At 45.5% G+C, this 24,678-nt stretch overlaps 2 protein-coding genes across 2 annotated transcripts in view; one reads left to right on the forward strand and one right to left on the reverse strand.

The window, feature by feature from the left end:
* The window catches only part of LOC105452061 (filamin-A), a 32,713-nt gene extending 19,668 nt beyond the window's left edge, over window positions 1-13,045 (forward strand). Inside the window, exons 14-39 of the mRNA XM_011692883.1 lie at window positions 2,187-2,333; window positions 2,427-2,654; window positions 2,723-3,037; window positions 3,236-3,454; window positions 3,560-3,880; window positions 5,352-5,573; window positions 5,897-6,084; window positions 6,244-6,448; window positions 6,544-6,681; window positions 6,765-6,938; window positions 7,032-7,339; window positions 7,421-7,649; window positions 7,741-7,869; window positions 7,960-8,175; window positions 8,292-8,468; window positions 8,823-9,062; window positions 9,140-9,283; window positions 10,175-10,333; window positions 10,503-10,651; window positions 10,761-10,947; window positions 11,038-11,300; window positions 11,380-11,551; window positions 11,636-11,854; window positions 11,938-12,134; window positions 12,368-12,670; window positions 12,852-13,045. Of these exons, the coding sequence (XP_011691185.1) occupies window positions 2,187-2,333; window positions 2,427-2,654; window positions 2,723-3,037; window positions 3,236-3,454; window positions 3,560-3,880; window positions 5,352-5,573; window positions 5,897-6,084; window positions 6,244-6,448; window positions 6,544-6,681; window positions 6,765-6,938; window positions 7,032-7,339; window positions 7,421-7,649; window positions 7,741-7,869; window positions 7,960-8,175; window positions 8,292-8,468; window positions 8,823-9,062; window positions 9,140-9,283; window positions 10,175-10,333; window positions 10,503-10,651; window positions 10,761-10,947; window positions 11,038-11,300; window positions 11,380-11,551; window positions 11,636-11,854; window positions 11,938-12,134; window positions 12,368-12,670; window positions 12,852-12,920 (5,318 nt within the window). The 3' untranslated portion in view covers window positions 12,921-13,045. The remainder of the gene's footprint in view (window positions 1-2,186; window positions 2,334-2,426; window positions 2,655-2,722; window positions 3,038-3,235; window positions 3,455-3,559; window positions 3,881-5,351; window positions 5,574-5,896; window positions 6,085-6,243; window positions 6,449-6,543; window positions 6,682-6,764; window positions 6,939-7,031; window positions 7,340-7,420; window positions 7,650-7,740; window positions 7,870-7,959; window positions 8,176-8,291; window positions 8,469-8,822; window positions 9,063-9,139; window positions 9,284-10,174; window positions 10,334-10,502; window positions 10,652-10,760; window positions 10,948-11,037; window positions 11,301-11,379; window positions 11,552-11,635; window positions 11,855-11,937; window positions 12,135-12,367; window positions 12,671-12,851) is intronic.
* An 856-nt stretch (window positions 13,046-13,901) lies between these two features.
* LOC105452062 (ribosome biogenesis protein BMS1 homolog) lies at window positions 13,902-18,140 on the reverse strand. Its single transcript, XM_011692884.1, has 3 exons — window positions 18,069-18,140; window positions 16,958-17,840; window positions 13,902-16,830 (listed from the first exon to the last, which is right to left on the reverse strand). Exons 2-3 carry the CDS (start codon window positions 17,809-17,811, stop codon window positions 13,950-13,952), a joined length of 3,735 nt encoding a protein of 1,244 aa, XP_011691186.1. The 5' UTR covers window positions 17,812-17,840; window positions 18,069-18,140; the 3' UTR covers window positions 13,902-13,949.
* Window positions 18,141-24,678: the final 6,538 nt, after the last annotated feature.

Below are 24,678 nucleotides of genomic sequence, written 5' to 3' on the forward strand. Positions count from 1 at the left end.
TGATCGCGATTGAAGGATCGTAAACTCTTCGATATTTATATATAAATATATAAAATAAGAAGGCATTCACAGAATGGTGCTTTTTTGCAAATCATCTGAGAAATCGTGCATACAAAACTCGGAAAAGATCCTTCACGATATATTAAGAAATCCTCAAGTATCTATAGAAAAGCTTTGAGGCTTCTTCCACGTGAAATTTCTAAACAGCGGACTCGAGGATACTTTCTAATTGTTAGGAAAGGCTCTGTCGCGGCTCTGCCGAAATTCCCACGCGAATTTATATCTGCGACAAGCGTGGAGTAAATGAGAAATCGTACCTCCGTCACAATAATCCGACGCCAAGTCAAGTGCAGCCGCCGCCGCCACGCCGCGCCGCGATCCCGCGCGGCGCCAGGCGGCGCGTACGGCCCTGGGCCCGGGCCCCGAGCGGCGGTGGTCCGCGCGAGGTGCGGGCACACACGTTCGTCGTCCCGTCGTTCGGCTCGGTCGAGTCCGCCGCGTTGCGTCGGATCGCGCGATCCACGGTTCGGCTCTCCGACGTTCTCTCCGACGAGTTTTTTTTTTTTTTCGCTTCGTCTCAGTGGCCGCCGCGTGGGTGTTTTCTTGAGTGTGTTTTCGTGTGTTCTCTGGGTCCGTTTTATCCGGACCGAAGAGTAGAGAGAGAGAGAGAGAGAGAGATGGAGAGAGGTCTCTCCGCGTGACGCCGCTGCGGGAAGCCGCGACGTCGCGATCGCCGTCGCCGCAACAGCGCGCTCGCCAGCCGCCCGATTTCGTGGCCGTGGCGGCCTCGTGAGACCCCGTGAGGGTCCACCATCTCGTCGTCTCCTTCGTCGCGTCGAGGCGCGGCCCCGTGGATCGCTACCAGGCGCCGATCGATGCGCGCGAGTGAGGCTCGTCCGCGTCAGCGAAACGTCGTCGACGCCGCCGTCGCCGTCGTCGTCGTACCTTCATTCGTATGCCCGATCGCGACATCAATCCGAATCCGCTCGTCCGTTCCCCTTTCTCCCTCTTTCTCCCCCTTTTGATCTAGGTTCTTCCAGCGTCTTTTCAGGTCTCCTCCCGTGCCGCGAACCGTCAAGGTAAAGTGGCGAATTCCTGGCGCTTTCGCCTCGAGTCTTCGTCGCGGAAAAATAACTCCCGCGAGCTACGGGGAAACGTCTGCGATCGGGGGGCTCCGTTTTTCCGCGCGCGAGAGAGAGAGAGAGAGAGAATTGCAGCTCGTACCGGTTCTCGATCTCCGTCGGTCATGCTCGTCCCCGCACTTTTATCCGCGTCGGAGCGGAGATTCTTTCACCCTCTTCGCGGAGCTGACTTGACATTTGACAGCGCGCTGTGATCGTCGTGCGCGTGGCAGGAAGGTTAGGGGGGTAACCTGGCTTACCTGGCCCGCGCGCGTACACCACGCGAGTCACGTTGAACTTCCGGGGCCTCCGGGGGATCTCTGGAATTCGATTCGAGGCGACCGACCGGGCGGCCTATATATCGGAGTACTGTTATTATATGTAATCGGCGAATCCGCGTAACGGTGCGCCGCGAAAGGACGACGCGAGAGCGTCGTTGTTTACGCGCGAAAATTAGCGTGGGAGGAAAAAATTCCGCTGCCGATCGCTCGACACGCTGGATACGGTATTTGATCGACTGACAGACCGACGCCTCGCGTCTCGCGGGTGAAACACTCGGAGATTCGCCTTACCTTCGGAAACCTGTTGCTTCCTTGCAGCTGGAGCCTCTCCAACACCGTTCATTCTTCCTCTTTTTTTTCTCTCCGGTGTCTAATTACATTTACTTGTCTTGCTTTGAGTGCAGAAAGTAATACCGTGCAGCTACAAGGAACTTGTTTATTTTCTTTTTTTTCCCCCCCGAAATTTAATTATACATCCATCTTATTTCAAGTGTTGGGAGTATAATTTAGTCTGGTGCAGCTGCAAGGAACAGGACGTCTTGTACTCCGGGATAATTATTTGGCGGGAAATATGAACGCATGGTCGTATAAAAATCGATCAAAAAGAGACTGTAAAAATATAAAATATATAGCTTATTGATCATTTATTCGTAAGAATTTTGTAGTAATTTTCTTTTTTTCTTTTTTTTTTTTTGGGAAGAAAGAGAACGCTAAGATAAATATTTGTGGAGTGTCATTTATATCAAACTGTTGGACTGATTGTGTGTTAATTGCAAATTGTCAGGATCACCTTGGCGAGTCGGCATCATGCCTGCACCGAAGATGTCAGTGATCGGTGATTCCATCAGGCTGGTTCCTGCCGGCAGTCCCGCCCTCTTCGAGCTGTCTGCATTAGGTTTCAGCAGCAGCGAGATCGACGTTCAGATCATAAGTGAGTCGTGTTTGTTAATTAGTGGAGTTAATCTGTTTGATCATTTTGGAGACAATCCACAAAGGTGTCTGACACACATCTCGTAAATTGCAGCACCGTCGAAGAGGCACATTCCTGCGAGAATCGACGAGGAGCCCGGACGATCCGGCGAGTTCCGCGTCGAGTTCACGCCGACCGAAGTGGGCAGCCACCTCGTCGAGGTCAGCATCGCGGGACAGAAGCTACCGGCAGGACCCCTCGTCGCCAAGGTGTACAACAGCAGTCTGATCCAAGTTACTGACGTGCCTAGCGCCGTGGTCGGACACGCCTGTCAATTCAGAGGTGGGACATTGGGTCGTAAAGCGTCTCTCGCACTCTATGAACGTGTTTCAAATCTGCGATACTTACAGTGGATGCCAGCGCTGCTGGAGAAGGTCAACTGGAGATCTCCATAAATGAGGGAGAGGTGCCCAATCACGTCCAGGTGGTGGGCGGTGGCCGTTGCCTCGTATCCTTCACCCCTGAGGTCGCCAAGCCGCATTACATCGACATAAAGTTCAACGGGGAGGCGGTACGCGGGTGCCCCTTCGTCTGCAACGTGTCGGACACGAGTAGAGTCACGTTGAGCTTGAATCACTTGGAACTGATCCCGGTCGAGCAGCCTGCCAGCTTCCACATGGGAGTCGACGGAAGCGGCAGCGCGGAACTGGCGGTTTATGTAAGGGGTAAGTTATGCATTAAGTATTTACAACTGCGACTGCAATGAAAGTTAAAATACAATTTCTTTTATACAATGTATTTCAGGATTTTTAAAGACATCTAATATATTTACACACTTGTAATAACGTCTCAGTGTACAATTGTACTTACTAATTTGCTGGAATGCACACGTGGGTTTTCTAAACGATTGTCTTTTTTTTTAGGACCAAATAACGAGTTGCCAGTTAAAGTCACTGGCAACGTGAGCAGCGGTTTCACCGCGGAATTTATACCGAAGGAAGTGGGAGTACATTCAATTAGCGTAGAATACAATGGCTATCCCGTGAACGGCACGCCGTTTTTGGCGAAAGCATTCAACGCGGATAAAGTGCTAATCGGGCCTGTAGCTAGAGGCAGTGTCGGACAACCAACCCACTTCACTGGTACGTAAATAAGCGATCCAGAATTAAGCGCAAGTAAATTAATTTCCCAAGGTACAGTTGAGAACTTGAAAATTTTAATCGACGTAAATTTCTCGATGTCGACAGTCGATGCAAGTCAAGCTGGTGAGGGAAATCTGGAGATCACGATATCGGCTCGCGGCCAGAACATACCGACGCAAGTGACACCGCAAGGGAACGCGCGGTTCTCCGTCAGTTTCGTACCGTTCGAGGCCTGCGAGCACGTAATCAACATTGCCTTCAACAAGAAAACCGTGCCCGGCTGTCCCATAGTGACGAGGGTGGGCGGCGACAGTCACGTAACTGTGAGTGGGCAGGCATTGAGCAGCGCTGGATTAGGACGGCAAAGCTATCTGACCGTCAGTAACGTTGCCGGTAGCTTGGAGGATTTAGAAGTTAACGTTGAAGGTAATTATCGCTGCATGCGAACGTTCGTTCCACAGCACGCACGAACTATAAATTAATTTTCTTTCGTCAGCACGTATGTGTTTGCTTTATTCGAGAGATTGTAAATTATATGTTAGCAAGTATTCTATACAAATAAGATTTTCTTGAAATATGTGATCGACGCACATATAATACTCTTTCACATAATAAAAAATTATATATTTATTAAGAAACATTATACACTTGCCACACATGTATGTAAATGCACACAACTCACACGCATATGCACACGTATATACATATATATATATATATATATATATATAACGTTACCAACAAAAATGCACAGAAGCATCTATTAATTCACCTTTAATGCCAGAGGGATTTCCTGTTTTGTTTTTAATGTGTCACGAACATCGACGTAATTGTCGTGGAGAGACTTGTACAGAATTGTTCGTCTGTGTTCTCATTAATCTATAGCTTGAGAGCAAAATTCTCTCTCTCTGTTGCAGGTCGGCCAGCTTTCAGACTACGACATTACTAGACTTGTCAGAAAAAAAAACTAATCTCCCTTTTATCTTAATTTATGGATTAATGCACACGGTGGTGGGTGTTCCTAACTCAATTTTCCGCAAAAAAAAGTCTTGCATAAGGGTAGTCTAATTATCACTTTCCTCCACTCACACGTTTTCCCCTTGCACTCGTTGGTTACCTGAGAGTATTACGAGCGCTTGATTTGGGTTCTACTGATTGTGTGGGAGAGCTACGGAAGTCGTGTGTCTAATATACTTCGTAATCACTCACTTCTCTTTTGTGTGCTCACGAGGTGTACTTGACTTGCGTCAAAAGCCATGTTTGTGGTGCTATATATTTACTTTTAAGTTGTGCATAATCGTTAAACGTTGCAATGCAAAGGTCTCTACTGAGATTTCGTCACATATGACGCCTTAACACAAGTGCCAATATTTCTTCATATATAACTAAGCATATACGTTTTACATTATCGCGTTCAATCTCAACGAAAAACGAACGGAGCTGTTACAAAATATTTTTTTTTTTTTTACCTGATAACACTTAGTACGTAATTTTTTTTTAACGCGTCTTCGCTCTGCCGGTTGCTCTGCTCAGCCAAGCATGCTGGAAATATATATATATAATAGAGGATGATCTTACATTAGTTCCCTCAAGCGCGTTCGATCCAAGCTGAAGCGAACTAGAGGTATAACGTATACGAAGAAACGAGATATACGGGCTTTCTCCCCATTAGTCGCAGTAACAATATTGTTTATCCACCAGCCATTTCTCACGCGTAGTCCGCTTTCTTTAACGTTTGCCTGTTTGCGAGTTTACGTCATACATAACAATAGCGAGAGCGATCGGACCCGCGCGAAAACCTCTTCGCTGGCCGCCTCCGGTGACCCTGCGATCCACCCCAAGTAGATGGCTGAAACTCTTAAATGATATTAAACGACTAACACGCCGGACTTGATAGGACCCAATGGACAGGCCGTACCTGCTCAGGTCACTGACAACAAAGACACGACATGCAGCGTGGCGTTCACACCGAGAGTCGTCGGCGAGCACCGGATTTCGGTGAGCTATCGAAACGTCCCGGTGGTCGGCAGTCCGTTCAGCTGTAAGGTGTACGATGTCACCGCGATTAAGGTGAAGGACGCGAAACGTGGCGTCATCGGCATGCCCGTAACTTTCTTAGGTGCGTTTTTATTACTTCTTGCTATGCGCCTGCGAACTTGTACACTCGCTCACTAAAAGGTTGCGACACTTTTTTTTTTATAGGTTTCTAATTTATATTTAATATACGTAATATATACTTTATAGATAACTAATAATTTGCAAATGCAAACCACGATGTACTATCTTCAGTCTAAAGGCAGTGTAACACCAATCGTGGTCCGCATTTGCAAAATATTAATGCGTTTTGAAACCTATAAAAAAGAAAGTGTCGCAACCTTTTAGTGAGCGAGTGTACATACTACGTGAATTCATTAGTAAATAATCCCTCTTCTCTGATTCCAGTCGAGACTAGTCAGGCGGGACCAGGTAATCTGGAGGTCACTGTAAACGGCGGACGTGTGCCGACGTCGGCACAGGCGCAGGGTCCTCACACGTACGCGATCTCGTTCACACCACGAGAACCGATCGCGCACACCGTGAACTTGCGTTTCAACGGGGAGGATGTGCCAGGCAGTCCGTTCAGTTGTCAGGTATCTTACTTCTACACGACCGTATCTTGTGGTAAACTAAAGCGATGCGAGAGCGTTCTGTTATTTAAAATTAAAATCATCCTGGTAATTCTGTGAATTATGTAACGTAAGACGATCCGGATTTTATATTCAACGGCTCTGTTGAACGAACTAATACAGGTCAGCAATACGGCGAAAGTGCTGGTGACCGAAGTACTCGAGAAAGTATCTGTGAATCGTGTCGCGACCTTCACAATAGAGGCCGACGCGTCTCTCGGCACGCCCGTCGTCGAGGTGCTCTCTCCCACCAGGGAGAGCCTATCCGTGCACATCAAGCAGAACAGTCATGGCACCTACACCGCTGGATTTACTCCGAAAGATGTTGGTGCGTGTACTTAAATTAAGCGGGAATATACAATTCCCATTTAAAAATAAAATTAAAATTATATTTCATATTTCAATTAATTATTCGCGATACAGGTGATCACAGCGTCGAAGTGAAGCTCAGCGGATCGCACGTGGAAGGCAGCCCGTTTCTCGTCAAGGCCTATAACGCCGATAAAGTCAAGGTGACGGATATAAACAGCGGAGTCGTCGGGAAACCGATATTCTTCAGCAGTAAGTATATCATTTTCTTTACTTTTCTTAGTAACGCGATAAACTGGTAATGTTCAATATTATTTAAAAATACAATTATTTAGTCAACGCCAGTCAAGCTGGGGCTGGAAATCTGGAGATCATGGTCGCGGTGAACGGCAAGAATGTCCCGAATTACGTGCAAAGCGAGGGCAACGCAAAGTTCAGGGTTAATTTTAAGCCGCAGGAAGCGGCTGTACATAGCCTCAGTGTTCGCTTCAACGGAGAACCAGTCCCAGGTAAGAAATTGAAAATAGTTCATATATTACTACGTAGTCCTATTGGTCGCATCTTCAGTTTGTTTGACGTCAACATCTCACGTGAATCCCCAGGTTCGCCGTTTAGCTGCAAGGTGGTAGGTGCGGGTCAAGCGACAATTTCCGGTCATAATCTGAAGATGGGCGCTGTGAAGCGGCTGATGTCCTTCACCGTGGACCCCCAGACTCCGTCGACGAACTGCGACGTTATCGCGACGCCGCCGTCGGGCATCGCTCTGCCCATCACCATCGAGCCCATCGACGGCAAGTACAACGTGAGCTTCGTGCCCACGGAAGTCGGCAGGCACAACATCAGCGTCCTGGTGGACGGCGAATCGATAAAGGGCTCTCCGTTCGCTTGCAATATTTACGACGTGACTAAGGTAAGTTCCGAATTGCGTGACCAGAGTGTGTTAAAATGTTTTCTCAAACGTTAAACTCAAATGTTATCGCAATGATTGCAGGTGCACGTGTCCGGTCTCACGGAGGCGTTGCTCGGCCAGGCGACTACGTTTACCGTCGACGCAGCGGAGGCTGGCGAGGGAACGCTCGAGTTGGTGGTGAGCACCGAGAACAACACTGTCAAAGCGGAGGTGGTGGCTTGCGCTCGTGGTCTCTACGACGTCACCTTCGTGCCACAGACGATGAGTACACATTACGTTAACATCAGTTTCAACGACGACAATGTGCCAGGTTTGCGAACAGTTTCGTCGTTCAATGTTTACAAAAATCGATTTGAAAAATTAAAAGGACTAATTATGCTGTTTTTTTTTCTTTGTACTAGGGAGTCCATTTAAATGTCCCGTTGTCAGTGGCATGTTACACGGTCCGTCGATGGTTCGTGTCGGCAATACGGCATACATAGATCTGGACATGTCCGACTTGAACGGTCCCGTAGCTGCGGAAGTAACCGGTAAATTATTTGTCTAAATTGTTACGAGATTCTTTTTAACTTTAATTTCTTATGACATGCTTCATAATTTTCTTTTTTTTTTTTATTCAGGCCCAGACGGAATAATCATCCCGTGCACATTGACGAAATTATCGTCCAGCTTGTATCGCGTGGAAGTGCGAACGCGACAAGTGGGAACGTACAGCATAATATTCAACGACGGACACAAGATGGTCAGTTCGCAGACCCTCCAAGCTTTCGATCCCGGCAAGGTTTCCATCAAGGAAATAGCGGATGTGGTTTGTCATCGGCCGGGAACTATTTTAGGTAATTATTTGAATGTTTTGACTTTTAATAATAAATTTAGTAAGTGTTGATTCAGTAAGATGTAAGTTATTTCTGAAATAAAAATACAAATGACATTTTATTTCCTTCGTGTATAGTTGTCGCATCGAAGGATGCTGGTCCTGGGAAGTTATCCGTCAACGTGCGCGCCGGTGGTGCAGATGTGGACAGTCTGGTGAGAGAAAGAGAGAGCGGTGTCTATGAGATTGTGTTCCATCCCACACGAGCTGCGCCTCACAGGGTTCACATAAAATACAACGAAGTCCATATTCCTGGTATTACATCTTCATATTTCTTCAGCAGAATTATTCTTATTGTGCTAAAGTTTATTAACATGAAAACATTAATTATAAATTATCAGATATATAAATCTTTGTTTGTAAATATCATATTATAATGTAGGTGTATTTATTTTAATAATTAGTAATTAGAAAAGGCACTCAGATTCAATACGCGGTAATTTATGCGTGGTTCATTTAATTTTTTGAATATTATTATTAATTATAATTAATTACCGCGTATTGACTCTGCCTTTTCTAATTGTTTAAATCTAAGAGTCTTATACATTATTGAGTTATTTTAATAATACTTGACGTATTCTAATTCAGCTTAATAATACTAATTTACAGGGAGTCCGTTGGACGTGACGGTACGTGGTCCTACGGGAGGACGGGAAGTGACGGCGACGGGATTAGGGCTGTATCAATCGTGCGTCGGGAAAGTGACATCCTTCACGATTGAAACCCTCGGCCGTCCTGGCAAGGAATTCGACGTCGTCATCAGCGGTCCGCAGGGTAACGCCGTACCCGTACGTTGTTATCAGCATCGCGATGGCAATCTGCTCGCCGAATTCACGACGAATAGCGTCGGTAAGATCAGAGAGGCTCGTAACACGCGGAATGCCTTGGGAGAAAGTGAAATTGAAAATACCATTGAATTATCTCAGGCACGTATAAGATCGACGTGCTGCACGGAGCGAAGCCGGTGCTGGGCTCGCCATTCTTCTGTCAGGCCTTCGACGCTGCTAAGGTGAAGCTTCAGGAATTGGGTCCCATGACGATTTCCGTTCACGACCACATCGCATTCAAATGTGAGTGATAGTTATAAATGCGTGCGTTGTACGATCGTCCTGCGCATTATCGATATAATAGTAAGGGATATTAAATGGATATTATTATGGAAGCGAGCGTGAAGAACATTTTTAGCAATTATAACAATTTTATTAAAGCAATTTGCGAATTAAGAGTATCACCAATGTTTTTTTATTTAATTAAAATCACGTTAGAAATGGACAATTGTAAAAAAGGAAATCAATTTTATTATGAATTTTATTCAGTTAACTTTACTATTTCACAAGAAAGTTAATATAAATTTTAAGGAGTGTACTCGTTATACGTCCCGTTATTTGTTTTCTGAAAATATAGCTTTCACTCGCATATCGAAAGTCTACGATTTGTTTGCCATTTTTTTAAATTTATTTTATTGGCATACGAACGAGATTGTTTTCATGCATAAAGAAAGTATCGACGTGATCTATATAATAAATCAAGCATTACAATCAAGTTATCAGAGTCGAGAGAAGAGTCGTGTTAAATGCTAAGTAATCGCTTGGATTGGTGGAACGTGAACGCGCGAACGGGTGTAATATCGCGCTTACTCGAGGCGTGTAAGTGTATCTCGTGTGTTGAGCGGGGGGGGGAGCTTATGTAAATGTGCTGCGTACGCATAGGCGAGGAGAAAGTGGCGAGCGTTTTCTAGTGCACTGTAACTATGCAACTACGTTTCAAGGCCGTATCTGGGATACGATCGCAGCGGACAGCTCGTAGACGTAGACTACTTTCAAATAGCCTTGCGTTATACGCATAATGTACAGTCACGATACACATCGCGCGCGGCGCGATACCAATTGAGGAGCGCTCGACAATAACAGCAGGAAGAGTCGCGGATTATCGTTTACGCAATTCCAATTGGATGATCACAGTGATGAAAGCCGACGCCGGCACGGCCGACCTGGACGTGACGGCGACGAGCCCGTCGGGCCAGGAGATCCCGCTGCAGGTCACTCCGCTCAACGACGGCGCCGAGATGATCGAGTTCTCGCCCAGCGTGCCCGGCACCTACATGATCAACGTCACTTACGGTAATTATGAATGTTTTGAAGGTTGAAGTTTTGAAGTTATGAAGGTTGTGTTTAGACTTGTTTATAACAGTGTTTATAGGAGTGTTTAGGCGTAAGGACAGAAAGATTTATTTTTGAGAAAGAAGTTTCTTGTGTTATTAATATTTTATATTATAATTGTTGACGATAGGCGGATGTTCCGTGCCTGGTAGTCCAGTGGTATGCACCGTCGACGCGGTCGGGCAGGCTCGCGCGAAAGGCGAGGGATTGCTGAGCGGTCATGTGGGTAAACCGGCACACTTTATCGTCACCGGGACGAGAAGTCCGCCGGCGGTTCAGGTATTTGCGTGCGACGCGGTGAGGAAGTCGCTTCGTCGAGTTATATGCGTAGGATGCGACGGGATTCCTTTTCTTCTTTTTTTTTTAATTGTAACCGTACGCGCCGTAGGTGGACGGGCCGGATAGTGTTTCCAAGGCAACCATCGAAGCCGGAGCTAATCCCGGCACGTGGAACGTGTCTTACGTGCCGAGCGAGATCGGAATGTTCGACGTGAGGGTCGTCTCCGCCGGGCAACAGCTGCCGGGATCTCCGTGGCATCCGAAGATCATCGACACGCGGAATCTTCGCGTTATCGGTAAATAATCGAAATGACATTTCGATACCGCAGGGGCGGAGGAGGGAGGGATATTTCTACTGAGTTTTGCAATTCATGCGCGATTTGTAGGTGGCTGGTCCGCTGTATGCGACGACATCGGTCGCTTGCGACTGCATCCGTCGAACAAGATTAGCTTCGACACCGCGGAGGCCGGACCCGGCGAGATCAGCGGAACCGTCGGCGATCATCCTCTCGGCTTCGAAATGACGTCCAGCAACAGGCTGAAGCTCGTACCGCCGCAGATGAGCAGCGGCGAGCATCGTCTGGAGATACTGTTCAACGGCACACCGTTCCCCGGCGCACCGAAGCTCGCGCTCGTGCAGGATTTGGAGGTTTCTCATCAATCAAAGATTTTTTATTTTAAATGCACTTTAAAGTAAACAATTTTACTACAATGTTAACTCTTTCTAGCCGCCGGTGCAGGATACGAGCCGAGTGTTGCTGAAGGGACGAGGATTAACGTCGGCCAAGTGCGGCGAGGAAGTCAGTTTTACCATAGACGGCTCTCAAGCCGGTAACGGAACCCCAAAAGTGCAATTGTTTTCGCCCACCAGCGAACTCAACGTCATGTTACAACATCTAGGTAAGAAGAAAAAAAAATACTAACGAAGCTATAAATAAAAACGAAAAATGCTCTAAATATTCTTTTACGTGGACTCTTTTACAGGAGACAGCGTTTATCGCGCAAGCTATATACCCCTAACGCCGGATCCGCTCTTGATGACTGTGTCGTGGAATGGAAGGCAACTGAAGGGCTGCCCGTTGCAAATTAACGTCACAAGCGCGGCCGACGCGTCTAGGGTTATCTGTTCCGGAGACGGGCTGAAGCACGGTATCGTCGGGCAAGAAATCAGAAGTTTCATCGATACCAGACGAGCGGGACCAGGTGAAGACCCGTTTCACGCTTGTGACAAATGATTATCACTTTCCACGTTTTTTTTTTCTCTTTATCGAATACTTGTTTCGCAGGTGAGTTAACGGCGCACTGCGTTGGGCCGCACAAAGTAGCGTACTGCGAGCTGTACGATCACGGCGATGCCACGTTCACGTTGAACGTGAAGCCTCAAGAGGCGGGGCGGCACGCGCTTACGATCAAATACGCTGGGGAGCACGTTCCCGGTTCTCCGTTCACGTTACGCGTCTCCGGAGCCCCAGACGCTTCAAAGGTATTTTAATACTTGAACACTGCAGTTTACGAATAAAAATTCTAGAAATACCAATAAGTATCAATTTTCTAAGTTAAAATCTCGTGCTCTTTCATCAAATTTGATTGTGTTCGCGAATTGGGATGCGAGATAAATGTCTTCAATAACTATTAGGGCGTTGATATATTTATCGAATGTAATATTTATCGAAATTAAATTTCAATTAAATTAATTGACATGCTCGAAACCACTAGGTTCGCGTCTACGGGCCGGGAATCGAGCACGGCGTGCTGGCGACTTTCCAGTCGCGATTTATCTGCGACACACGAGGCGCTGGCGCCGGTCAGCTTACAGTGAGGGTACGTGGACCTAAGGGAGCGTTCAGGGTGGAGATGCAGCGGGAGACTCAAAAGGACCGAATCATTCTCTGCCGATACGATCCGACGGAACCCGGGGACTATAGAGTGGAAGTTCGTTGGGCTGGTGTCTTGGTGCCAGGTTCTCCGTTCCCCGTTAAAATTGTTGACACGCAAGACGAATTACTAATGCTCACACAGGTAAAAATTACATCATCCTTCTGAATTTATATATAAAAATTAGGGACAATTGTATTTGATTGTATTATTTAAATTTATAGTAATGAGTTACACAAACGTTCATATAATTATATTTAATGGATATTAATGGATGCAAATGACATTGAAATAGGTAATAATGTGTGGATATATGCGATTTCAGGGGGGAGATAATTATTCGACAGGCCATCATACTATCACATCGTGGCGTGGATCGCAAGCTATATTGTAGAAACGCCGCGGCTAACATTGTTATTATATTTTGTATGGACTAATATATTCGATAATATATGGTAATTATTGTAACTTATGTGCAAATGTTTCCAATAAACTCAACTCAACTTCCGATTAAGTATATACAGGGTGTCTCAGTAACTACTTTCACCTTTAATCTTTGAATCTATAAGAGAAAAGTTTGTGTAACTAAATTTGCACGGTAAATAAGCAATTATACATTCGACGAACGCTCGTCAAAATGGACTCCGCAATTTTTAATATGTACAACGCGTTATTGATCAACTGTCCGGATTACGCGATAACGCTCGAGCGCTTGTTGGATGACTCAATTAAATCAGAACTCCATTGAACTGATTAAAATCGACTTCCCGTTTGAGCGAAAGCGCGTGACTCGAAGCGCTATTTTGTTTAATGTAAGAAGTGTAGAACTCCAATTTCTGAAAATTATATAAATAAATAAGTGAAACATTACGTACATTTTTTACAGTTAATGAATTCTAACATTAAAACTGATATTGATTGGATAGATTAACAACGGAACAATTGATCGCGTTTTGGGGGCGTACATATATTACTATAGACATCTACCCTGATGAGATACGTATACCATGTAGGTCATGGATGTAAGAATATATATGCCTATACAGAAGGAGCACAAAGTACCCATTCAGACGAGAGAGGTAAACTCTAGACGGAAGAGAGGAACAATTGTCGGGTCTATTTTGGTATTAGGGCCTTAGGCCTGTTCTACAATACATCGTACGTCGGACCGTAAGCTATAAGCCGTAAGATTTGATCAAACACAGTCGAATGTAAGACGAGATTATTCGATACGACGTATTGTAGAACGGGCCTTAGACTCGAAGATATTTTAGATAGGAAAAGTTATTGAGATCCTGTATATATCTATATATACATATATATTTATTCTCTTCAGTTTTCCAAGCTATGTATATTTGTATGTTAAAAAATTATATACAGTTTCTCAGTTTTGAAATATTAATTTATTCATATCTCGGAAGCCTCACCGACTCTTTTTCTTTTCCAGCTTACTGAAATCCCTAAAAATTTCCTTCTTCACTTGCTTTTGCTTCTTCATCTTTCTGGCTTCCTCCTCTGCGACTCGCGCCTGGTACGCCGTTATCCTCGTCGTCATGACCTCCTTCGCCTGCTTCTGCTTTTGCGTGTAATTCGTTCTGATCATCTTCATTATACGCGCAATTTTCTCTTCTTGGGGCTCGCGCACCACGGCGACCCTGCCTTGCTTGAACTTGGGCTTGCGCAGGTGCGGCACGGCCTCGAGTTTGGGCTTGTCCCTGTACGGGAGCTCCTTCTGCAACTTACGCGGGATGGACAGCGGTCTGAACACTTTGACGTCTCGTTTGACCGGCGTGTAAATTGAGTCCTTATTGGCTTCGGCGCGGATATTTCTTTCTCGCTTCAGTTGACCCGTAGTTTTCATACCGCGCCACTGACTCTTTTCCGCGGGCGGTAGCAGCAGCGACGTTACCGGGTTGTAGAAGCGCGGTACATCGATCTTGTACCACGTTCTGCAGAACACTATGTCACTCAGCATTATCTTGTCCTCGAACGTGGCGCGGAAGCAGCCCTCCGGCTTGGCGACCGCCTTCTTGATCTGACCGCGAATACCCGAGACCGTCTTGATCCGGGCACCCTCAAACTTGGCGATCTCGAGGGTGCTGTTGAACATGTCCTTGATGAATGCGGTCTTGCGATAGATCTTCATCGGCACGCCGGTGAGCTTGAGCTTCTTCACCACCTGCGTGCTCTTGTCCAATTCCACGATCGAGCCGGTCGCCGCGATGCGGAAACTCGACTCTCTGCTCGCGACGTCCTGCACCGCCAGAATTCCGGTGCCCTGCGGCGTGATCGGGCCCCAAAAATGGCCCATGCACGCCAAGTGCTTCGGCGTATACTTCAGCATCCGGTGGCGCAAATTGTCCTCCAGTTTAGAGTAAATCGGCAACGATTGGAATCTACGCCAGCCTACGGAGAATATAAGCGGGTCCCGACTCTTCAGGATCTTTGGATACCATCGATGCTTTTTGATCCGCGTCTGCACGTAGCCGATATTCTCCTCGCCGTGCAACAGGCCGCCGATGATGATCGGATACGTTGGATCAAGATGCGTTATCAGCTCGCATGGTACCGCCTCGATCTCCACGCGCACGTACATGCCGGGACGGTAGCCCTCCAATTGTACCCTGACGTCGTCGTCCAGCCCCTCGAACTCGGACTTGTTGATGCCCGCCTGTCTCTCTACCTCGGCCTTCAGCTCGTCATAGTACGTTTTCTTTTCCGTATTGTCGTACTCCGCGTCGAATTGCTCCTTCAGCTTCCTCTTCTTTTCCAAAAGTTTCTTTTTTTCCTCCGCCTCGTCCGCCGGCAACTCCTTGGGAGTCGCGTCCTCCGCTTTATGCTTTTCTCCGGTCTCCAGGTCCTCGAAGTCGCCGTACAGATCCTCGTCGTCCAGCTTCAAAAGCTCCTCGGCGTCCTTCGATTCCTTCCACTTGCCCGTCACGAAACGATTGATCAACAACGCCTTGTTCTCCTCCATCAGCCAATCGCGCGTGCTCTCCATCGTGAAGAATACGGACTCCTCGTGATTCTGCAACTCTCGCTCTTGTATCTTCTGCTTCTGCTGCTCTTGAGCGACGCGAAATATTCCGCCGATATCCTCGCCCGGCTTCTCGTCTTCCTCCTTCTCTTCCATTACGTTACTCTTGTCGAATACTCCATAAATCATCTTCATCAAGTTCTTGTTGCTTTGCTGACGATCTACAAATGCTTCCCTCGCCTTTTCAATTAAATTTCTTTTCCACTTAAATTCATCCGCGACTTCCTCTTCGCTCTCGTTCATCTCATCTTCTTCCTCTTCTCCTTGTTCGCCTTCATCGAACGCATCTTCTTCTAAATCGCTGAACCGTTCTGCATCATCCATCTCTAATCCCGCGCGCGAGTCCTCGTCGCTGAGCTCGTCGAAGCTCTCGTCATCAATGTCTTGCTTCACGTTTTTCTTTGTTGCCTCCAAAAGACTCAATGCTTCTGAAATCTTATTTTTTATCAGTTTATCCGATTCTTTGCTTAAGGAATGATACACTCCTGCATTTTCTTGAGGAACATCAATATTCTTATCGCTCTTTATTTCAGACTCATCGAGATCTGTATCGTCATTCTCAACAATTGAATTAACCGAGTCTCTCTTTTTCTTTTGTATATTACCTTCCTCAGTGTTTTTCCTTTTAACGCCCTTTCCATTAAATTTTTTCGAAGTCTCTACGTCACTCCATTCATCTTCATCATCATCCTTCTCATCCATTTTAAAGTCATTATCATTATCACCACCGTCATAATCATCTTCGTCATCTTCGTCTTCGTCATCTTCATCTTCATGTTTTACCGGATTATCGTCATCATCTTTATTCAAGGCACTTTCTACGTCCGCTTCGTCTTTAAATATCACTCTTCGTCGGATTCTTCCGTTTTCAGTCACCATTTCGCCCGTATAAGGAGCCATACTCTCATTCACATCCTGCGACTTTATCGGCACGGCATCGCTGAACAGTTTCAACTCGCTGTGCTGCAGTTTTTGGTCCAGCGTCTCCTGTGTATCCATTAAAGCGCCAGCCAAACCCGTGTCCTCTTCCTTGAACGAATGGCTGCCGGCCAGTTCCACGTAAACGGCGTCCTTGTCGTAGACTATGCCGCCGACACCGGAAAACGGCGCATAAATCAGCCGTTCCTTCTCCACGAGGGCTCGCTTCTTAATGTGCTCCGGAAGCGGGCAAGGATCTGGCAAGAAGTTCACGTCCTTGATCTTCATGTCTCCACAGCCGGGTATATGAACGGACGTCTCCTTGTTCAGAGGTATTCCTCTGACGTATCTGGAAGCAAATTCAATCACTCATTGAAATGCATAATTAAAATTTTTCAAAATACACGAAACTGCAATAACTTTAAAATATACTTCAAACGAAACGCAAGATGAAAAACTCAATTTCAAATACATACCCATACAAGCTAATATTTCTGTCAACCTTTGGATTCTTCCTGATGAGCTCCGGTGGTGTCAGGTCTTCCAGTCTATCAGTGAGCAGGTACGGATGAGTGGTGCGCCAAGTCAGGGGCCTGAACTTCATGACCGATATGAACCGCGCCAGATTCTTTATCTCCGTGCGCAGGTACTCCTCGTGCAGCAATCCCGAGAGGTAGAACAATTTCGCGCCGGCGTACACCTCCGTCCAGAAGCGATGCTTCAGCGTCTTCTTGGTCTTCCGCATTTGCCGCGCGTTCTTTATGAGATCCAGATGAGTGAGGACCCCCATGATCCTGGGCATACCGTGCACCTGGCATATGTTGAGAAACTCGAATATCTCCATCTCGAAGCCGAAGGAGGCGTCCACCAGCAGCAGCACCAAGTCCGCCACCTTGGCCAGGTCGATCATGCTGTTCACGTCGTTTTTGCACTCCATGAAGGTGATCCTGCGCTTCTTGCCCGACACGACGGTGACCGGGCCGAGTATGTTGGTCAACGGCTGCTTCACGTAGCTCTTGATCAGGCACTGAATGACCAGCGACTTGCCCACCTTCGGCGGGCCCACCACGGCCACCAGGATCGGCGGCGGCTCCAAGGGCGTTCTGTCGACCAGAGGGATGTGCTGCCTCTTGGTCTCGATGTCCTGCCTCCGTCTGAACCGTCTCTCCGCTTTGGTCGCGGAATGGAAGGTGAACGCCTTCGGATTCTTTTGCTTGTCCGACAATTCCTGAACATGCTCCTTCTTGGCCCTCTTCTTCCCCGCCTTACGACCGGCATTGCGGTCCCTGTGACTCTTGTGCTTCACCGTATCGTCCATTGCGGATGACATGTCGACGCCGTTTTACTTTCCGCTCCCTCCTGTTTATTAGTATCAATTAGAAGTCCGTGAAACGTTATATATTATAATAATGAAATACATTACTTGTGCATCAACAAGTTTCTAGCCTAAAATCGTCGATACATATTTAGGATCTCTTTATCACTGCTACGGATAAACATTTTGTAATATTTTTGTAATATTTAAAGGCTTCTAGAATTAGCAGAGATACTTTCTTCGCGAAAGAGAAAGTTAACGATTATACTTACAATACACATGAGCACATGTCATCCGGTGTAATTTAAGGTTATGCTACGCATGGACTTAAGTTCAATCAACGCAAACACTACCGCCAGTACATCCATTTTTAAAAAGAAACACTACGTAGCTACATCCATTTTTTTAATGGACACTGTCGATAAAATCATAGCACAGCAAAAATATAAACAAGGGTAAAGTGAATATAACCGACAGATGTTATCTAAAACTTAATTAAAAAATTTCTCGAGATTTCCAAAAATTCATTTTGTAAAAATTATAAAAATATAATGAATTTTTTTTAAATTCTTATTATTTCTTATCTAACTTATTTTTTACATTTTTACAATAAATTTTTTGTTAGTCAATATATGCTAATGTATGCACATATGTATATATTAATTGAAATTAACATCTTTTTAAAAAATGTTTAGATGCGCTTCCGTGAAATATACATATGTATAGATATCATCTTTCTCAACAAAGTTTCAATATATGCAATCAGTACAAATTTTCCCCATACAATTCTTTCCACAATTAATATAACATATACATACATTATTGAATTTTTCTTTTATTAGCCATCGGCTCTTTTAAACTACATATTTATAATTATTCATTATTCCTACAAGTATAATATGATTCAGAAAGAAAAAAAGTATATCTCGTCAATTTAACGCTCCGCACGTGTGCACGCCTGAAGATCGATTGTTGTTATTTTTCGTCGCGCGCGGCGCGACCCACGCGATAGTGCGCCTCGTGTGCTCCAGACCGCAACACACACGGCCGGACGGATCTCCGCGTATAAACGCGATGCGGAGGTAACCGTGTGTCGCTTTAACCGGTCAGGAAATTGGCCTCGACGTCGAGATGTAACGAGCCCTTGGGCGCGCGGGCGCGCGCGCGCGCGGACCCTTTACGGCCGAACAATGCGACGCGGCGATTGGAAAGTCATCGATCATGTATCCTAATTCGCGCGGTGCCGCCGTGATATTGTAAAATTTCCGACGATGATCGATCGCCCCTCGAACACCCGGGAGAGAACGAGCGACGGAGATCGCTGGTTGATTACCGCAACGCGCACTCCGCGCGCATCATCGACGCGGTATACATCGCGATAACGAGGAAAAAAAAAGGAGAGAGGTAAAAATTCCGCAAATAGAATATATAGTTTTTCGATAAAGCGCAGAGAATGGATATGTTGCGGTGAAACGCCGGTTTTCATCTTGCCGCGATTCATATCGATATGTAAATACAATTAATTAATATAATTACTTTCCCTAAAATTAATATAATTTCTCTTTCGAGACCTTTCGGCTCGGTTTAAAGTAAATTAATCCAGATGATCGCGCTTTAATGATGATAAATAATACCGCGCATGCAACACGAATTTTTCTCTCTTTATATATAATAATTAATATACTATATTAATAAAATGAAATTCATAAATGTAATAAAATTAATTATAAAATAACAATAATAATAAATATCATGTGGCAGGAATTTATTATATGATTATTTTTTTTTTATACTCGTTTCTATATCTGAAGCTCAAAGTGCGGCCACTTGTGAATCTCTCATACGTGTACACGACGGTCGCCGAGGTCTTATTGTTGAAGTAAAAAAACTCGGGGAAGTTCTCCGCTTAATGAATCGCTCGTGTCCGGTTCGCGCGCCGCAGTTTCGGTCTGTCAAGCCGGACTGACAGCTGTCGCGCTTTTAAAGCCGCGGCCGAAAAAATTGTTTAATATACGAGCGTAATGTGCGCGCCGCGCACTTGTCCCGCAATTGAACCGCCTTGGACCGCGGCGAATCGCCATGACAATTGGGGGCTACTTTCAAATGGGGATGTAATTTTAGGGTGCGCGCATTTAAATTCAATCGAGCGCCGTTCGAGAGAGTGCCGGCGATATTATTTTCCCCAAAACGCGTTTTTTTTTTTCGAAACGACATTCGCGCGAGTTTTTCTTATTATACGATGGGAACTCGGGGAAATGGTAGCAAATGGACCGTGAAGTCGCCTTGAAAAAAAAAAGAGAATTTTGCACACACGGTATCTCGTCCTGGTAGAACATTAAACGATTATTCGCGGTCAGTACTTGTATTTCACGAGCGCAAAAGCAAAAATACGATTCGTGTAAAATGGAAACTTTGGTCAGGAGCATTAATTTACTTTACTTTTTAATTGCCGTAAAGGTCAAACGTTCGGCACGACGTTTAAGGGAGATATCTTGATTTGAGAAGTCACGCCACAAAATCAATAGTGCGATAATCGAAACCGATTAATTCAGTGGTAAGTGCGAATGTGACTTGCCGGTGGCAAGATCGATCCTTCAAAGGGCGCAGGGGACACAGATGGTGCTAGACATCGTGATTCGACGAAATCGGGAGAATCCCGCCGCCCTGTGTGCCCTTAATTGGGAAACAAAGTTGTCCGGCTCGTGTTGTACAATCTTATTATACGCGTGTCAATTCAATTGAGTGAAATAATCGAAAGGAAGGTCTTAACGATTAAAATTTATTGGTCCATCAATCGAGGAAAAATTCGTTTTGTCTTTTCGTATATATTCTTTGAATGCACGAGAAAAAATTTAATTTCCTTCGATTTATAAATCAAATTCATAATAAATAATTACACGGAGCATGTAGGGAAAACTGTGACAAGAAACTATAACAAGAAACAAACTGAAACTTATAATAATAACGGAATGAATAAATTACATAAAGTTCATACATTTATATAAATAATATTATACGTCTCGTAATCTGTAACAAATCATGTAACAAGTAATCAGCTGCAATTGTCGAAAAAAAAAAACGTGTTTGAACGTTCATTACATTTACAAAATTAATGCGTCAAGTTCGTGAAATAACGGACATACGGGCTACGTAATTTCCACGATAATCCCTGTCCAGATTTTCTCGATTTCACGACGTTATTGCGACGACGCAACATCCAGTCATCGCGGTAGATTTACGAGGGCAAACATCAGGAGGAGCGAGCGGACCGTAATGCAAACCGCCTCCTCATAATCGATTACACCGCAGGGCCGTCATCTCGCCGGTGCGTAACATGATCGGCGATAAATTCATATTTTCGTCATTTCGGTCCGCGTGTCACGATCGCGGCGGCGATCAACAAATCGTAAAGCACATAGGACCCAATCCTCCGCACGGCTGCCGGTTGGGTCGCGTGCGCGGGACAATGTCTGCCAATTATCGGACAATTGTCGGTGGCCGCCAACTGTCGGTGGTGGCCGGTCAAGTTGCCGGTCGATCGGGGGAGTGACGGACTGACCACTGCTCCGGTCGACGCGTCGTTAACTTTTGTCCATCCGGCGCGCCTCGTTTCCGCGAGAGTTCCGCAAGTTGCGGAGCAGTTGAGAGTCGCGTAAGAAGGCTGCGTTAAAACTGACGTAATGTCGAAACGCCTCGAAACTCGCAATTAGAACGAAACAAGAGATTGCTTGGACTCTGTTATAGAAAATATAAATAGGTATCTATCTATCTGTGATTTATTCTATCTTCTATCTGTTGTTTGAAAAAGAGAGTGGCGTATTCATTCTCGTGATGTTGATATAACGTCGTCTGGAAATCTTCAGGAAAATATAGGATGTGATTGTTAAAAACGATAAAAAAAATAATAAACGTAACTAAAATATTTTTATGCGACGGTATAAAAAATAATGCTTTACCTAAAAAAATTTCGTTAAATATTTTTGCAAAGAACATCGAGAGATAAATTCTATTATTTTATGTTATATTCCAGAAAAGGCGTTAAAAAAATCACGTCGTGAAGTCAGAAAAATGTTGCATAGTTTCCGTGGAATATACACATAGAATGTTATTTTCCTACGTCATTCTGTCTCAATAAATAATTGCGAAGCGGGAAAATGGAAAGGAAGAGAGTTAGAAGGAAGGAGAAAGAACTTCGGGCGATGTTGCGGAAATTCTAATATTGTTGCAATCGCGATCGGCCGCGGCCAGGCAAATATATCGGCGGCGGGGGCGGCGGTCCATCCAGTATCAATCGTGCCTCGTATTTTTCTAAGAATACATCCGCCCGCTCGCCGACTGGTGGCGGGCGAGCCCACGAATACGTAATTTTATGCGTGTTTACTTTACGCATGGGGACACCGCGCCTCGGTGTGTACGCGGGGCGCGCGTTTTGTATGACGTTGAGGGACGGAGGTGTCCTTATACTCCCTCTCGCGCGCGCGCGCGGCGTTGTTTGTCCAGAAGATGGACTGACCAGCGGCTAAATCCACTCGACATCGGCGCGCGTATATATGCATGATTGAAACGAAATTATGAATAAATATTTGCCGATAGAAAGTACCGGGCTTTCCGCCAGACGCGTCGACCGATACCCACTGCATCCGGCGATCGCCTCGAAATCGCGATGCGCAGAAATTAATCGCGTATCAAATGTGTATTTTTTTTTAATTCGGTATGTGTAAATAGCGTGCGTGAATCTGACGCTTTTTTAATTTAGCTTACAGTAAATAGAATTTTTTTCGTTCGCGAGAAAGGGAGAAAGAGAGGGAAGAGCCTTCAAATACTTGACTCCCATTTCCCACGCGTGTGTTCTGCTCAAATTTGCGGTAACGTCAAGTGTAATTTCGCGTTCCATCTCTCGGCTAATGTGCGGCGCAAATAGCGACGGAAAAAAAAAACAAAACGTATATGAAAATCGAGAAGGCGTCACTCGTCCGTTAATTCCCTCGAAGAGTAACGCGGACGCAGACGCGTGTGCGCTTCTTGGCGCGCGCACGCATGTGTGTACGCAAACACCTCGATTCGCGCCACGTGCCTTCACGTGCAGAAGTCGCGTGCGGACCGGAAGTACGAGGACGGATACTTTGGCCCTACTCACGGCCCCGCGGTAATACGGAACGATGTAAGTCATTGATATCGGTATATAACCTGCGCGGCGCTTAATAGCGCCCGATGACTCACAGACAGCGTCCCTGGGTTCTTTTTTACTCTTTTTTTTTTTTAAAGGAACGAACGCCTTAATGCCTCGCGTATCGATTGGCTGCGTTCTGTCGAGCGCGACCAATTTGCCTGCAATGCAGAAAATGCACTCGCGCCGCGCGAGTAATCATCCCATTTGTAAAAGTCGAAGATAAATCACATGAGATTTCGCGGAAATGATATTAGATGAATTCTGTTCAACTCGGCCCTTTCATTTGAGAAACCGAACATAATTTGTAGATCAAATTGCAAACAAGTCGCACCGATGAGTTGAGTGCGAGAAAATTGAAAGATATTTAATAAGCCGCAGATTCGAAGTATCAATCCGTAAAAGAAAAAGAAGTAAATCAAAAAGGACCTCCTGCTCCTGCGAAAATTTATCTCCCGACAGAGTCCTTTGGATTTACATCATCCCTTTATAGAATTCCAGTCGGGAAGCGCGCGATCATGCGATACCTATGGGAAACCGGGTGTCCTCCCTGTCCAGGGAGGCATTAAAAGGCACGGCGGGCATGCAGGAAGATATTACATAATGCGGAATAAGGACTATCCGTAGGGTGGGCTCTCGTGAGTTTCGGGGCGACGAAGAATGGCCGATCGGTGGTTCGAGGTGCAGAAAAAAAGAAAAGAAAAGGAAAAAAACCGGGCACGCGATCCACTTTGTGATTCTCCCTTTCTCTCGCTCTCGCTCTCTTTCTCCCTCTTTCTTTTTACGTCTCTCGCGCCCTTGATCGCGTGATGACGTGTGCTGGACGTGTGTGCACGCGACCGCGCGCGGCATGCACGGTACGTCTCGCGATACCCGCTGCGATCATCGTCGCGCCGTTTTCATTGCCGCGCGCGCACGCGGCATGCAATTGCCGAGGTAAGTAAAGCCCGATCTTCTCGTGCAAGACGTAACCGCGATATCAATCTGCATCGATCTCTGTTTACGCTGTCCAATTTCTCGGGAAACTGACTCGCGTGTATACGTGAAAGGTCGAAATTTTTCGAAACTTTCTTGCATTATGCACATTACAAGTGAATGTTGCTGCACGCAACATGTAAGTATAATTGCAATTTTAAAATATCTACTAACTGATGGAAGCTATATTCAAAGGCAAGAATTATGAATAAATTGACTAAAATATATAACACTTATAAAATTATACTGTTTTAATTTTAGAATGCTCTGAAGAAAACTTCGTAAATCATTTCTGTAATATTGAGATGTTTTTTTCGACATAATTTATTAAACTTTCTCTTATATTAAAAAAAAAAAGATTTACATTTAAAAAATGAGATTATATTTATATTGAAGGATAAAAATAAAAATATAAAAAATCACGTGATGCCTCTCGCCTATCGATACAGATATTTCTTAAACTGGAAAGAAATTACTAATTATAAGAATAAAATTGCGCGAATTCGGCTTCTTTTTACAACCCTCTCGCGTTACGCGCGTCTCAAATCAACTTTTCCCACAGAGTGGACTTTCAATTCACTTTCCGCATTTCACGTAGCGTAATCGCGCCCGGTCGATCCCCGCTGAAAAGTTAACGATACGATTAGTCAGCTCCGTTCCCAGGCGCCGATAATCATGCGAGCGCGTGCCGCGTACGATTCCTGTGTGAACTTTATCGTGATCGCGCCGCCTCCCCCCCC

This window comes from Wasmannia auropunctata, unplaced genomic scaffold, assembly GCF_000956235.1.
Source record: "Wasmannia auropunctata unplaced genomic scaffold, wasmannia.A_1.0 LD336038.1, whole genome shotgun sequence".
Classification (NCBI taxonomy): domain Eukaryota; kingdom Metazoa; phylum Arthropoda; class Insecta; order Hymenoptera; family Formicidae; genus Wasmannia; species Wasmannia auropunctata.